This window comes from Cricetulus griseus, chromosome 8 (genome assembly GCF_003668045.3).
Source record: "Cricetulus griseus strain 17A/GY chromosome 8, alternate assembly CriGri-PICRH-1.0, whole genome shotgun sequence".
Taxonomy (NCBI): Eukaryota; Metazoa; Chordata; class Mammalia; order Rodentia; family Cricetidae; genus Cricetulus; species Cricetulus griseus.
The window spans coordinates 85,084,768-85,097,025 of NC_048601.1; the positions used below are offsets into that span (position 1 = coordinate 85,084,768).

A 12,258-nucleotide genomic window follows, 5' to 3' on the forward strand; every position below is an offset into this window, starting at 1 on the left:
TTAAACCTCCATCATCTTAGGAAGTGAAGAAACACTGATGGTACTATTTACATGAATGGAAATGAGAGAGATGGGGAAAGCAGACTGGTTAAAAACAAAACTTAGTGGTTGGTATTATGTCAATGGAGAAAAAAGATAATAACATTATGAATAATAACTCATTAATATTGAAGGGAAACAGTGAGGACAGGGGCAGGGAGATGTTTTAGTTTTAGCTAAAAGTAAAATGTAAAGAGAAGGGTAAAGATGTGCAATGAGATACTTGAAAAGCTTCCAGCTCTCGTGATAATAAAGTACAGAGACTCCACACACCAGGCCAGCCTGGGGTTTGTTTTTAAACCTAGCAAAGGCAAATGTAAAATGAAAAGATGGAGAATGAAGATGCATAGGTTAGAATCAGAATGGGACAGAGTTGACTCGCTAGATTGACATTGGATATCAGTAGAAGAGGAATAATGCTAAGGGGAGAGAGATGGGATCCAAACACAGTCTGGCCTTCTTGGTTTGCTGGTTCCTGTCTCAACTCTCTTAACATTCCAATTTCTAGGGGAAACCAAGACTGAAGGTCAGCATAAGTTTAAGATGGAAATACCCATTTTCTGTCTTGTCTCAATCATATTTATCTTCATGATAGACATAACTAAACATGACTGATTATTTTATTATTAAATAAATATTCATTTGGCCCCTTTGGTTAAAGTTACTAATGTAATTATTGGGCATCCTGTAGGCAGCTGTAAAAACTCCAGATTATATTAATGACTGAGTCTGACCAAGTGTTTTCCTGCTTGATTCAGGCTACAATCTATGGACAAATCTCACTATGGAATAATTTTCCCATTTTAGGCACATACCTTTGAAGTTTTGACAAAACAAAAACAACTGTCCTGATAATTTAAGTACCTATTATACAATACTCAGGGTTAACATTTAATACTAATGCAACAATTGATCCAGGGATCCAGGGATACTAAAATACCACTTATAAGTCACTGCAATTCCAATATGCAAAGAACTTGATCTTTAGAGTTGTCTATTGACTGTTCTAGTTTACTCTATCATTAGTGTCTACTAATTTTTAAAACAATTATTTTTATTTAGTGAAGTAGGATTTCTCTTGACTCTAGTGACTAGTTGAAATATATTATAATTTGTTGAGAATTTTTGGTCATTGTACTAAAATACTTTTGCTATTTTCTTCTTTCTTATAACTGAAAATGGATTTTTTTCACGCAGTATAGTTTGATCACAGTTTTCCTTGAGTCATTTCCTTCCAGTTACTCTCCATCTTCCCACTCATTCAACTCCATGCCTTCCTTCTCATTCTCTTTAGAAAAATAAACAAAAACAACAACAAAAAACTAAAAAAAAAAAAAAATCAGGGCCCAGATTAGAACAAAGCAAACAAATAAACAAGCGCAAGAAGCACAGATTATTTTACCTTTTTGAAATGATTTGGTCCTGCTACCCTGGTGCTAGGTGAACTGAAGTGACTGCAGCTGCCCTTCTATGTTGTTTCCTGGTAACCCTTAAGGGGGAGGGGGGACAAGCAGGCACAGAATCATTGGGGAACTGTCATACTTACTCACAGTGTTGGCCCTCGGTGGGAATAGAGGGGAATAAATGTCTTTAATTTTTTTTTCACTTTTCCTTCCTGATGCTCTTTGTCCAGTGGAGGAACATCTTGGATAGATAGTATTCTCCTTGCCATACAAGCATTGAAAGTGGTCAGTGCTTGTGCTAGGAGAGCCAACAGAACTAACATACATTCTCTCTCTCTCTCTCTCTCTCTCTCTCTCTCTCTCTCTCTCTCTCTCTCATTCTCTCTCTCTCTCTCCCTCCCTCTCTCTCTGTCTGAGCGCAGACTTTCCTAGGCACATTGTGTGCTGTGCTTACAATTATTTCTACTGCTGTGATATTAGCTCTTCTCAGCATCTTGCGTCTCTGGGTAGCCATATCAAAATGATGTAGTTCTGGATAGACGAAGAATACTCAGTGTGGGAAAACAAGAGCTGTGCGGCTGGGATGACTCAGAAGGCAGGAGAGGCATTTGGATTTGCTGCCTCACTGAGGATTACTGCAAACTTTTCTCATTTCTGCCCATTCTATCCTCTATGATATTTTCACTGCTGATTGTGTCTTTGGTCATGTGGCATGCTCATCAGCAGGGGAGTTCCTCGAAAACTGTGAGGGAAATGGCATCTACTAGATTTGCCTACTTCCTCCTCAGTCTTCTCAGCATGGCAGGGTGGATGCCAGATGATGTGTTTTTTTTTTTTTTTTTTGCATTCTGATTTCCCCTCACCTTCCTTCCTTCCTTCCTTCCTTCCTTCCTTCCTTCCTTCCTTCCTTCCTTCCTTCCTCCTCCCCTCCCTCCCTCCCTCCCTCTCCCTCCTCTCCCCTCCTCCTCTCTCTCTCTCTCTCTCTCTCTCTCTCTCTCTCTCTCTCTCTTCTTTCTTTCTCTGGAAGAACAGTGGTCAGTGAAGTGCATTATATTAGTTAAGACTGACACACCTAGAGCCAAACTTAAGAACCACAATTCCCTTAAATGACAACGCAAAAAAAAAAAAAAATCCACTTTTTTTTTCAAACACATGTGTGTGTGAGTTTAGTGGAAGTAAAAACAGATTGTAGAAACAGCAGAAGATGAACTTTAAACACACAGCATCAACAAAACCAACCCTTTCTAAGGCCAGGAATGAATTTGGATGTGATAAACAACTTGAAACTAAAGGCTGAGACATGGAGATTGTGAGTCCAAGGCTAACTGGGAACACTTCTTCACCATGAAATTCAAGGCAAGAGGCCCAAAAGCATGGGATCAGCACTGAACTCTAGCTAACATGAGTTAACTTGTTGAGTGGCTTGTGATACCTGCTATAGTAGCGAAGATGAAGGGGCTTCTTTCTGTCCTACTCACTGTGTCCAGCTGGCACACAGGTACACCCCATTGTCCCACCCACAGATAAATTCTGAAAGATTTGCTCTGTTGTGGAGACTGGGTGATCCTGAGCCATAATTTCACAAATCCAAAAGGATCGCAGCCATGAGAGTCTGTCATGATGGGCTCCACTGAGCAGCCAAAGAGTGGACTGCTGTAGTGAACTGAACCATTGTTTTAGGACATTGTTTTTAGGGGGCTAAAAAATGAAATCATATTTACTAGTAATGGTGGCAGCCTCATTTTCCTCCCCTCTCCCTTTCCTTATTCCTCCTCTTTACCTCTTCTCATCTTCCTTCCTTCCCCCCTTCCTCTTCCTGTTCTTTCTCCTACTCTTCCCCCTCCCTTTTCCCCTTCTCCTTTTTCTGTCTTCTTCAGCAGATATCTTTGTCTACTTATGTTGTACTTAGATTACTATAAAAGTAAATGTGCATACCCATTGACTTCCCAGCTGATGCTGAGGGAAGCAGGCTGAAAGAGTAAAGGGACAGTGGGATCAGACCCAGAATTAAATAATTTGTGGTAAGTCTTAATATTGGGGAATATGAATCCTTCAACTTTGTTCTTTTTCACATTCAAACATTTTTTAATGTGAAACATTCTCAATGAAAATGCATTGAGAAATGCATTTCCTCTGCCTTTCTCAATGAATTTTGGAATTACTGCCAGTTCCCAACAAATAATCTGTAAGAAATGTACTTGGCATTACAATGAATCTACAGATAAGTTTAGGGCGATTTTTTAATTTCTAGTTTTGGTTGTGAGCCTAGCCTTTTATGGCTGACCCATCTTTCCAGCCTGATTTCCTATTTCTAACATGGTAGATTTCCATAAACATGGATTATCACCCAACTTATTTAGACTATTCAAAATTCTTTTAGTGTAAGACATTATGTTTCTCTTAAAGATTTTGAATTTTAATTTTTTATATTTAAAATGTTTTGTTCATTCTTTGAGAATTCTTTGCAATGTGTTTTTATCATAAAGTATTATTTTGTGTGTGTGCATGAGGAAGTCATAACACACATGGAGTCAGAGGACAATTTGACAGAGTTGTTTTTGTCTTTCTACCTTACAGCTCCATGGAACAAAACTCTTCCTTTTCTTCTTTTTTGTTCCTCCTCCTTCTCTTCTTCCTCGATCAGACCAGGTGGCAACTATCTTCAGTGCATGAACCATCTTGCTGGCCCTTTTTCTGGGACTTTTAAATCTTTTGTAAAAATGATTCTCACATACTTTCTTATACTGATTCCTTTTGTAGATGGTATAATATACTAATTTGAATTAGTGAAGACTTCTCATATAATCTGTTATCATCGTCATCATCATCATCATCATCATCATCATCATCATCATCATCATAATCTTGCTAGCACTTAGCCTTCTGCATGCTGAGTAAGCATTGTGCCACTCAGCTACACCCTAAGATACAGTCTTGAAGACATGATAACAGGCACACTCAATTTTAAGCTGTATCAACAGGAAAGCTTTCCATATTTGAGTATTGTTCGTGACATTCGCTGTGGTATTTGTTGTGGTCAAACAGGAAATTCATTTATTACTTTTTTTGCATTGTAATCACTAGCTCCTCACATCATTGCACAGATCACAGGGTGCCTCTTTTCTATTCCCTTTGAAACGGTGAATTACAATCATTTTCTGATTTCCAACCAACTCTGTTTCCATTTGCTTCATGTTTCCAGTGTTTGATTTTACTTTATTAGACACCTGTTTTTTTTTGGGGGGGTGTGTCTGTTAACAGGAGAGATTGTTTTGTCAAGTCTCCATTCATAATTTCCTTGCCTGATTATTTCCCGTCACAGTTCTCTGGGAGGTTCTTGTGGTTTTCTTGTGGTAAAAGGTGTAGATGAAGCTACTAGTAAAGTGATACGGGAGTACAGTTTTCTTTGAAGTGAAATTAAATTATGATTATTGATTTAGCTTACTTAATAGGTATGGAATTACTATTTTATTTTTCTCATGTCCATTTTGATAAATTAAGTTTTTAATGGAACTTTCCAATATTGCCTTGGTTTTTCAGTATGTTTACAGGAAGGTTTTAGGATAGCCTTTTAAATGTCTGTGTAATATGCAGCTATGTTCTTTTCATTGTTAATATTGGTAGTCTGCACCTTTGCTATTTTGCCTTGTTCAGGCGAAGACTTGACTTTGATAATTGTTTCTGCTGTTGGGCTCCTTGTCTGCTCAAGTTTTAGTCTCAAGTTTGCTTTTAGTTTCTTTGTTCTAACTTGCCCCTTCTCTGGAGATAAATAATGATGTCATTCACTGTGAGAGGTTCTCCTGTTCCAATATTCTCTTTCAGGTTGTGCATATCCTTCTGAATACCGTGTTACCTGAATGCCATAATTTTTGATATGCTATATTTTCATTTTATTCATTAAAATTAATTTCGGATATAAAATTTTACCATGAGTCTGTTAGAAATATATCCCTGAATTTCAGAACATTAGAACATTTCCTGTCATTTTATTTTGCTGTTATTTAAAATTTCATTTGGACCCTGGCAAGATGTGAATAGATTTTTCCCTAGGTACGGCAATGCTCAGTTCAGATGCCATGATGCCCAAGGGCTTGGGAGAAAGCTGTGCTCTGCTGCAGGGGAGCTGCAGTGGTGTTATTGTGTGCTGCCATCAATTTTGTAAAGACATTTGAAATCTACTGCAGCCTTTTGATTTTTACAAATTAACAAATTGTATAGCGATATATAAATGAATCAATGAATTCTTTGCTTAACTGACAAACTCACTGGAGTGCAACAGCTTGTTAAATGCCCTCTGTGTGCTTCTGTTTTGCTTGTGGATTAAAGAGTAAAAGGCTTTTGCTGATGCCGATTTTGATGTGTTTGGGATCTGGTGATCACTGACTGACTGACAAACCAGGTACTCCCAGGCAAACTCCCAAGCTAGAAACCATATGAAGCAAGCAGCCATATCACAGAGCCATGCAATACTCTATCAAAGTGGCTCAACATCACCACATTTGAGAAAGTATTTGTACCACACTATCAAACAGTACTGATTATAATAAAAGCACATACTAAAGCCATCCCTTGGATGATAAAGAAATGCATGGCTATTGGTCCCAAAACAACCCCTCCTCACAGCAGGCATCCAAAATCTGTGGATGTTTAAATCCTTTCAATAAATGGTATAGAATTTGCCTATAACCTATAAACATCTTTTATATAAGAAACTAGTCTTTTAAATTAATTATAATATCTATCAAAATGCAAATACTATAGAATATCTGCAGGGTTGTTTCCTTGGGAAATAGCAAGGAAATGGTTTTAGTACAGGTGCATGTTTTCCATACACACATGCAGAGTCTCTGCAATGCAGCCCCAACTGTGCAGTAACCATGGTGTCCCTCTGGTCTAATGTTAGGTTGACCTTTTGGAAATGTCAGCCTTCTCAGGCTACCTTGCTTCCCTTGAGTAAATGTCCACAGACTCCCTAATATTGCTAAAAAAGATGAGTTGCAGTAACTAGGCATGTTGAGCCCACTGTGGTCTGATTGCTGACTTCTAACATTTTATCTCTTGGTGTGCCCCTGAATTCCAGACCCCTATGGAATTCCATAAACAAATGGCATTTTCAGGTTCCCAGTCTGGAGTCCGCCGTCTTTCCATCCCATCTTGTGTCCCTGCTTGGCCTCTCGTGAAGCACCTGGGTCCTGCAGGGCAGCTCTGACTGTGGCCTTCTCTAGGGAAGCTGGTGTTGGATGGAGACAACTCTTTTTGGTTCATCACATCTTTGCCGTCATGTGCATGGGACTCCCTTGATGTGATTCATGCTTGGAAAGAGATCCATTTCTTTGCTTTATTGCTGGATCCCATCACTGTGTCTTCACAGAGAAGGCATTCTGAATAATGCTAAATATTGAATGAGTGTTTCAAATATGCCCAACCTAATTAGTTGCCAGTAACTGTAGAAACAAACAAATCACTAGAAAAAATAAGGTCATCAAGTTGGCTTTAAAGTATAAGCCCACAGTTAGTGTGGGGTACCCTTTTCAGAGAAGCCGGGTTTTTTGTTTTGTTTTGGTTTTTGGTTTTTCGAGACAGGGTTTCTCTGTGTAGCTTTGGAGCCTATCCTGGCACTCGCTCTGGAGACCAGGCTGGCCTCAAACTCACAGAGATCCGCCTGCCTCTGCCTCCCGAGTACTGGCATTAAAGGCGTGCGCCACCAATGCCTGGTGAGGAGCTGTTTTATTATCCATAACATTTAGGTAAGTGGCAGAAAAGAGAGGACATGCCCTCTCTTTGTAGAGAGGGCAGAGTGTAAGATGCAGGTACATGGAGATGATGGACTAGAACAGACTGGTTTTACTCAAATGAGAACACGGGGCTCATGATTTATCATGCTGAAAGAGATCATGTTGCCTTCCACATTCTGTAAAGCTAACCCAAATCAGTCTGAGACAGTAGTTACTATGGACCATAGAGGCATTTATGAGCTCTTTATCCACCCTTGAGGGAAATAACCTTGAGCAAAAGACAGATATGAGAGTGTTTCTGTGTAAGTTTCTAATTGTAATTTTGCTTGCACTTTCTGATGCTCTCTGTCTCTGTCTCTGTCTCTGTCTCTGTCTCTCTCTCTCTCTCTCTCTCTCTCTCTCTCTCTCTCTCTCTCTCTCTCTCTCTCTCTCTGTACTATTGTTGTTGTTGTTATTCCTGGGGATTCAATAACCTAGGATGTGCATGCCAGACAAACACTCTACTATTGATCCATATCTCCAGCCCATGTATAAGGGAATTAAGCTTTACAAACATATCTGCTCTCCAGGCAAGGATATTGTGGGGTTTCAGTGGGCTTATCTGGGAGCAAAACTATACCTAATTCTTCCCCAAGCAGGTTGTCTTCAAGTTGTTGAATAAGTTGCTTCCTGGTGAAATCTGCTGGACAAGTTTTAGAACACTTGTCTTTGTGGGGGCGGAACAGACTTTATTTTTACTTCAACTACTTTTTGAGTTCTAAAAGACAGCATCCAGCCTTTTCTTCATCCCCCCTTCCTATATCTTTCTGCACTGCACATACTGGCTGAGTCTAGGGGCCTCTGGTCCTGTAATTTGCTCTGGAATACGGTGTATAGAGAGCTGAACTGAAGCTGCAGCTCAGAGCCAGCAGAGGGTTTGTGTGAAGAAATGGGCAAGCCGTGTGAAGATGCCGTGGTTCATCCTCAGTGTCTTGATGCACAGCCTCACAGAGGCATCGTGCCAAGTGTTGAAAACACAAACTCTTCCTAAAATGGAACTGCACGTTTATCCTGGAACTCTCACTGGCAGCCACAGTGACAGAAATGGATGGAGTGCTGGAAACTATGAATCCTGACAGACTATTTTTATTGTTGTGTATTTCCTTTGTTCTCCTTCCTCCTTCTCCCCTTCCCTCTAATCTCCCCTTACCCTGCTGCTGCCTCCTTCCTCCCTCCTCCCTCCCTCCCTCCTCCCTCCTCTCCCTCCTCCCTCCCTCCCTCCCTCCCCCCTCTTTTTCTTACTTCATGAACTTATTTTGGGTGCTCATGAAGTGAATTCCCATTTAGCACCTAGGCCAGAAGTTCTCTTGAGCACTACTAAAAAGTTGAGTATCTCCCCACCCCTTCCCCTGGCCTCTTATTTTTTTGTTTCCTTTTTTTACACATTTAAGAAACATAGTATTTCTATTCCTTAAGATTACATCAGAAGAAAAATAGGTAATAAAAAATTCCAAGTTTTCTTTCCATCATTTTATCGTATGCCTCTGACCCACTTGCAATGCAGATCTGGTTCAACCTTCAGCTATTTCCTGTCTCTAAGATTTTATTTCCTTAGCCAGGCTGTGGTGGCGCACGCCTTTAATCCCAGCTCTTGGGAGGCAGAGACAGGCTGATCTCTGTGACTCCTTCAGAAGTCATCTGCTCAGTAAAGTTTAGTCAGTCACATCCAGGCCCTGCATCCATGTGTCATTTAACCAGGGACAATGAGCACGCCATGTTTGCTGAGCACTTTCCAGAGTGTGCCTTAAAGCTGCTTCTTTCTCCTTTGTGGGAAGCATATGAATTGCCATGTTTTGCACTTGTCCACACATATGTACAGCAATCCTTTTACACAAGCATATGGATGTCTTTTTAATTATACCACATTGTTCTCAAAAAAGTTGAGGCAACTGTGAAATTGCATTCTGGTGTGTGACAGAGTAAAAGCCTATGGCCAGCTTGAATGTTTGCTACTTTTAAAGCAATATGTTTTATTTTCTCAAACCTTTTCCAGTTTTGTTTTTTCGTATTCTTTAGGATAAAAAATCATAATGGTGCATGTTAGACTTTTTTTCTTTTCACTATTTGGTCTGATTATTAAAAAATGTCTGTTCTCACTTGCTTATCTGGGTTTTCTTTAGCCTACCAACATTTTTATTTTGATTAAAACTGCTTTTATATACCCCCCTGGAAGCTGTTCCAGGAAGGTGATACCTTCTGGTTTTATTAGTCATAGTTTCCCTCATTATTTTCTCCCAATCTGTCCTTTACTCTTGGGTTTTAGGATTAAGATGTATCCTAACAAAACATTCATGATGAATTTCTGTTAGAATCTTTCATCTCTAAGATAAGGCAAAATGTTTTTAAAGTTTGAATTTTTCTCTCAATTTGCTTTTCCAACTGAGAGCCCATGTTAGCAGTGTCTGAGCTCCTGAGAGTTAGAGTTAGAAGCAGGCTTAGCTGGGAATGTGTCTTGCTAAAGAGTGTCCGATCTTAGTCAACAAGCAGCCAGGCTCCTTGATGCACCCTCTCTGTTCCTTGGCAGACAGGCTGCCCCCTGAACATGAATGACTGGCAGCACCTTCCATGCCAACATCTTGTATCTTGCTGACTGTCCAGTATCATTCCTAATGCAAGGCTGGTGGTCGCCTCCAGATCCACCGACCACCATGTCTGTGTGTTGGACATTGCCAGTACAGTAGAGACTGCCCTCAATTAAATCTTCTCTGTAGTCCATGCTATTGAAATTTTTGAATACTTTGTACTTGGATAACCAATACTTTTGGTCCACTTTTCAAGACAAATTAGGATTTAAAAAAATTTTAGTCATTTTTATAAACACCAGGAAAAGAGTAGTATACAATTTGCCATGTACTGGGGTATATGGGGTTTTGGGGTAGCCAAATGTCTTAAGGTTCCAGATTCAAGGGCAAACTTTGTCAAGTACTGCACCTATTCCATCTTGCTAATGCAAGCTTGTGGATGCTTTGAAATCAGGAAGGTGAGACAGATTGCATAGACCCACATACAATGGAGATATGACAGTGATCTTAAGTGTTCTGCCAAGACTTTTCTTGTCTGGGTGTCTGTGAGGATCAGGACCTTTGATTAACAATAATGACAGTAATTATATCAATAGCATCTTACAGAATTACTAAGAGTTTCATCGTATATCTATTATGGCACTTGACCTTTATATCAACTTCTGAACTTTGTTGCGTGGTGCTTTTTTTTTTTTTTTTTTTTTTTAATCCTCAGGGAAGCTACCTAGTTTACCTGTGCATAGACAATACTTTGTGAGGCAACACTCAAATCTACATTTGACTTCCAGGTCTGTACTATTTTCTACTGGTATCATTGGCTACCAAACATCCCAAAGAGGTACTTTTCCTCCCCAGCCCTGGTTACCATGCTTTGATCGCCTGAATACATTGTATTGCCACCCACACCTGTCCTTCTCTGTTCCAATGATTTCTATGTAAGGAGACTGTGCCTCTTCGTTTCTCTGGGATGATCTGGAATCCTTAGTTTGTCACTCATCCACATTTTGGACAACCATTATTACTCTTCTTATGGGCATTCTTCCTATCTGTCAACACAATTTACTTGCATCTAAGTTTTCCATAGTCTTCTGTGGCTATAGTGGTACTCTATACTTTCCCATAAGTCTTGAAACATCTGTAGGCTGTAGGGTTATGGTTCTCTATAGCCACTGCTGAACAAAGTGTCTTTGATAGGGAGAGTCTCAGGGATGTCTGGTGGTGTCTGGTGATGTCTGGTGGTGTCTTTCCTATATCTAATTAGAGACTAAAAGACACATATCTGAGAGCAAGAAAATTATCAGAAATTTAGAACCTTCATAACATTGAGAGTACTCCAAAATGTTGGGTGTGGTGAGGGCCTGGCTAGAGAACATTTCTGTTCTTGTTTTATTCTTTTATAAATTACTAATTTAGCATTGTAACTTTTTCCCCAGATACATTGGAGTAAAAAACAATGTTCAAAACTATAAAGAGATGTGTCATCACAGTTTTAGGATTATTCTTTGATTCCTTTATTCTAATGAAGTCATCTTGTCCCCTGTAGGTTACGGTCTCTGGTCAAACAGTTAGAGCGAGGGGAAGCCTCTGTGGTCGATCTTAAGAAGAACCTGGAATATGCAGCAACAGTGCTAGAATCTGTGTACATTGATGAAACAAGGTAAGTTACAAAAGAGATTAAGAAGGCAAACGTAGAGTTTTCTGTCCAACAGCCCCCTCCCCTTGTACCTTGGCAGGTCTGGGGTGTGGTTCAGATCGCTGACTCTGAAACATTAGTTTCCGCAAACCAATGGGAAAGAGCTGGAACAGTTGCTCCCTCAACTAGGAAATTACCAGCAGAACTTACTGCATAGATGATAAAATGGTGTCAGAGCTGAAAAGGCAATTCTTTTATTTTGTCTTTTTAGTCTGGGTTTCCTTTGCTTTATTTCTGATATCCACTTATGAGTGAATATATACTATATTTGTCTTTATGGTTCTGGGTTACCTCACTTAGGATGGTTTTTTCTAGTTCTGCCCACTTGCCTGTGAATTTTAGGATGTTATTGTTTCTTACTGCTGAGTAGCATTCCATTTTGTAAATAGACCACATTTTCTTTATCCCTTCTTCAGTTCAGGGGCATCTAGGCTGTTTCCAAGATCTGGCTATTACAAATAATGTTGCTATGAACACAGTTGAGCAAATTTCCTTGTGGTGTGAATGTGCCCCCTTTGGGTATATGTCCATTAGTGCTATTGCAGAGTCTTGAGGTAGGTGGCAATTCTTAAGAGCCTAGCAAGGTTTTCCCCAGATGTATCGTCCCACTGTGATGGCTACATTCTCACTGTGTCCGTCTAAAATGTACATGTGAATCCATCATCTCTGGCAGCAACTGGAGGCTCCTAAGTGATCAGGTCCTCAGCATCCCTCCTTCAGCAAACATTTCCATTTGAATTATACAAGTACCAGGGCAATTGCAGGCACTGAGATCGATTTCAAAAGAAGTAGAACTGCTTTCCTTTTGGAAACTGTTGAAATGTTGA

General features: G+C 39.8%; 1 protein-coding gene across 8 annotated transcripts in view; it reads left to right on the forward strand.

Annotated features, from left to right (window-relative positions):
- Pde1c (phosphodiesterase 1C) overlaps positions 1-12,258 on the forward strand; it is a 258,046-nt gene that overhangs the window by 133,111 nt on the left and 112,677 nt on the right. For 7 of the 8 annotated variants that reach the window (XR_004771036.1, XR_004771037.1, XM_035448641.1 and 4 more), the window contains one exon: positions 11,282-11,395. Coding sequence is in view for 4 of the 8 variants with exons in the window: in XM_035448641.1 (XP_035304532.1) it covers positions 11,282-11,395 (114 nt within the window). In the remaining 4 variants the exon portion in view is untranslated. Of the gene's footprint in view, positions 1-11,270; positions 11,396-12,258 lie in introns of those variants that run through there. The other variant, XM_035448646.1, reaches the window with a different exon arrangement.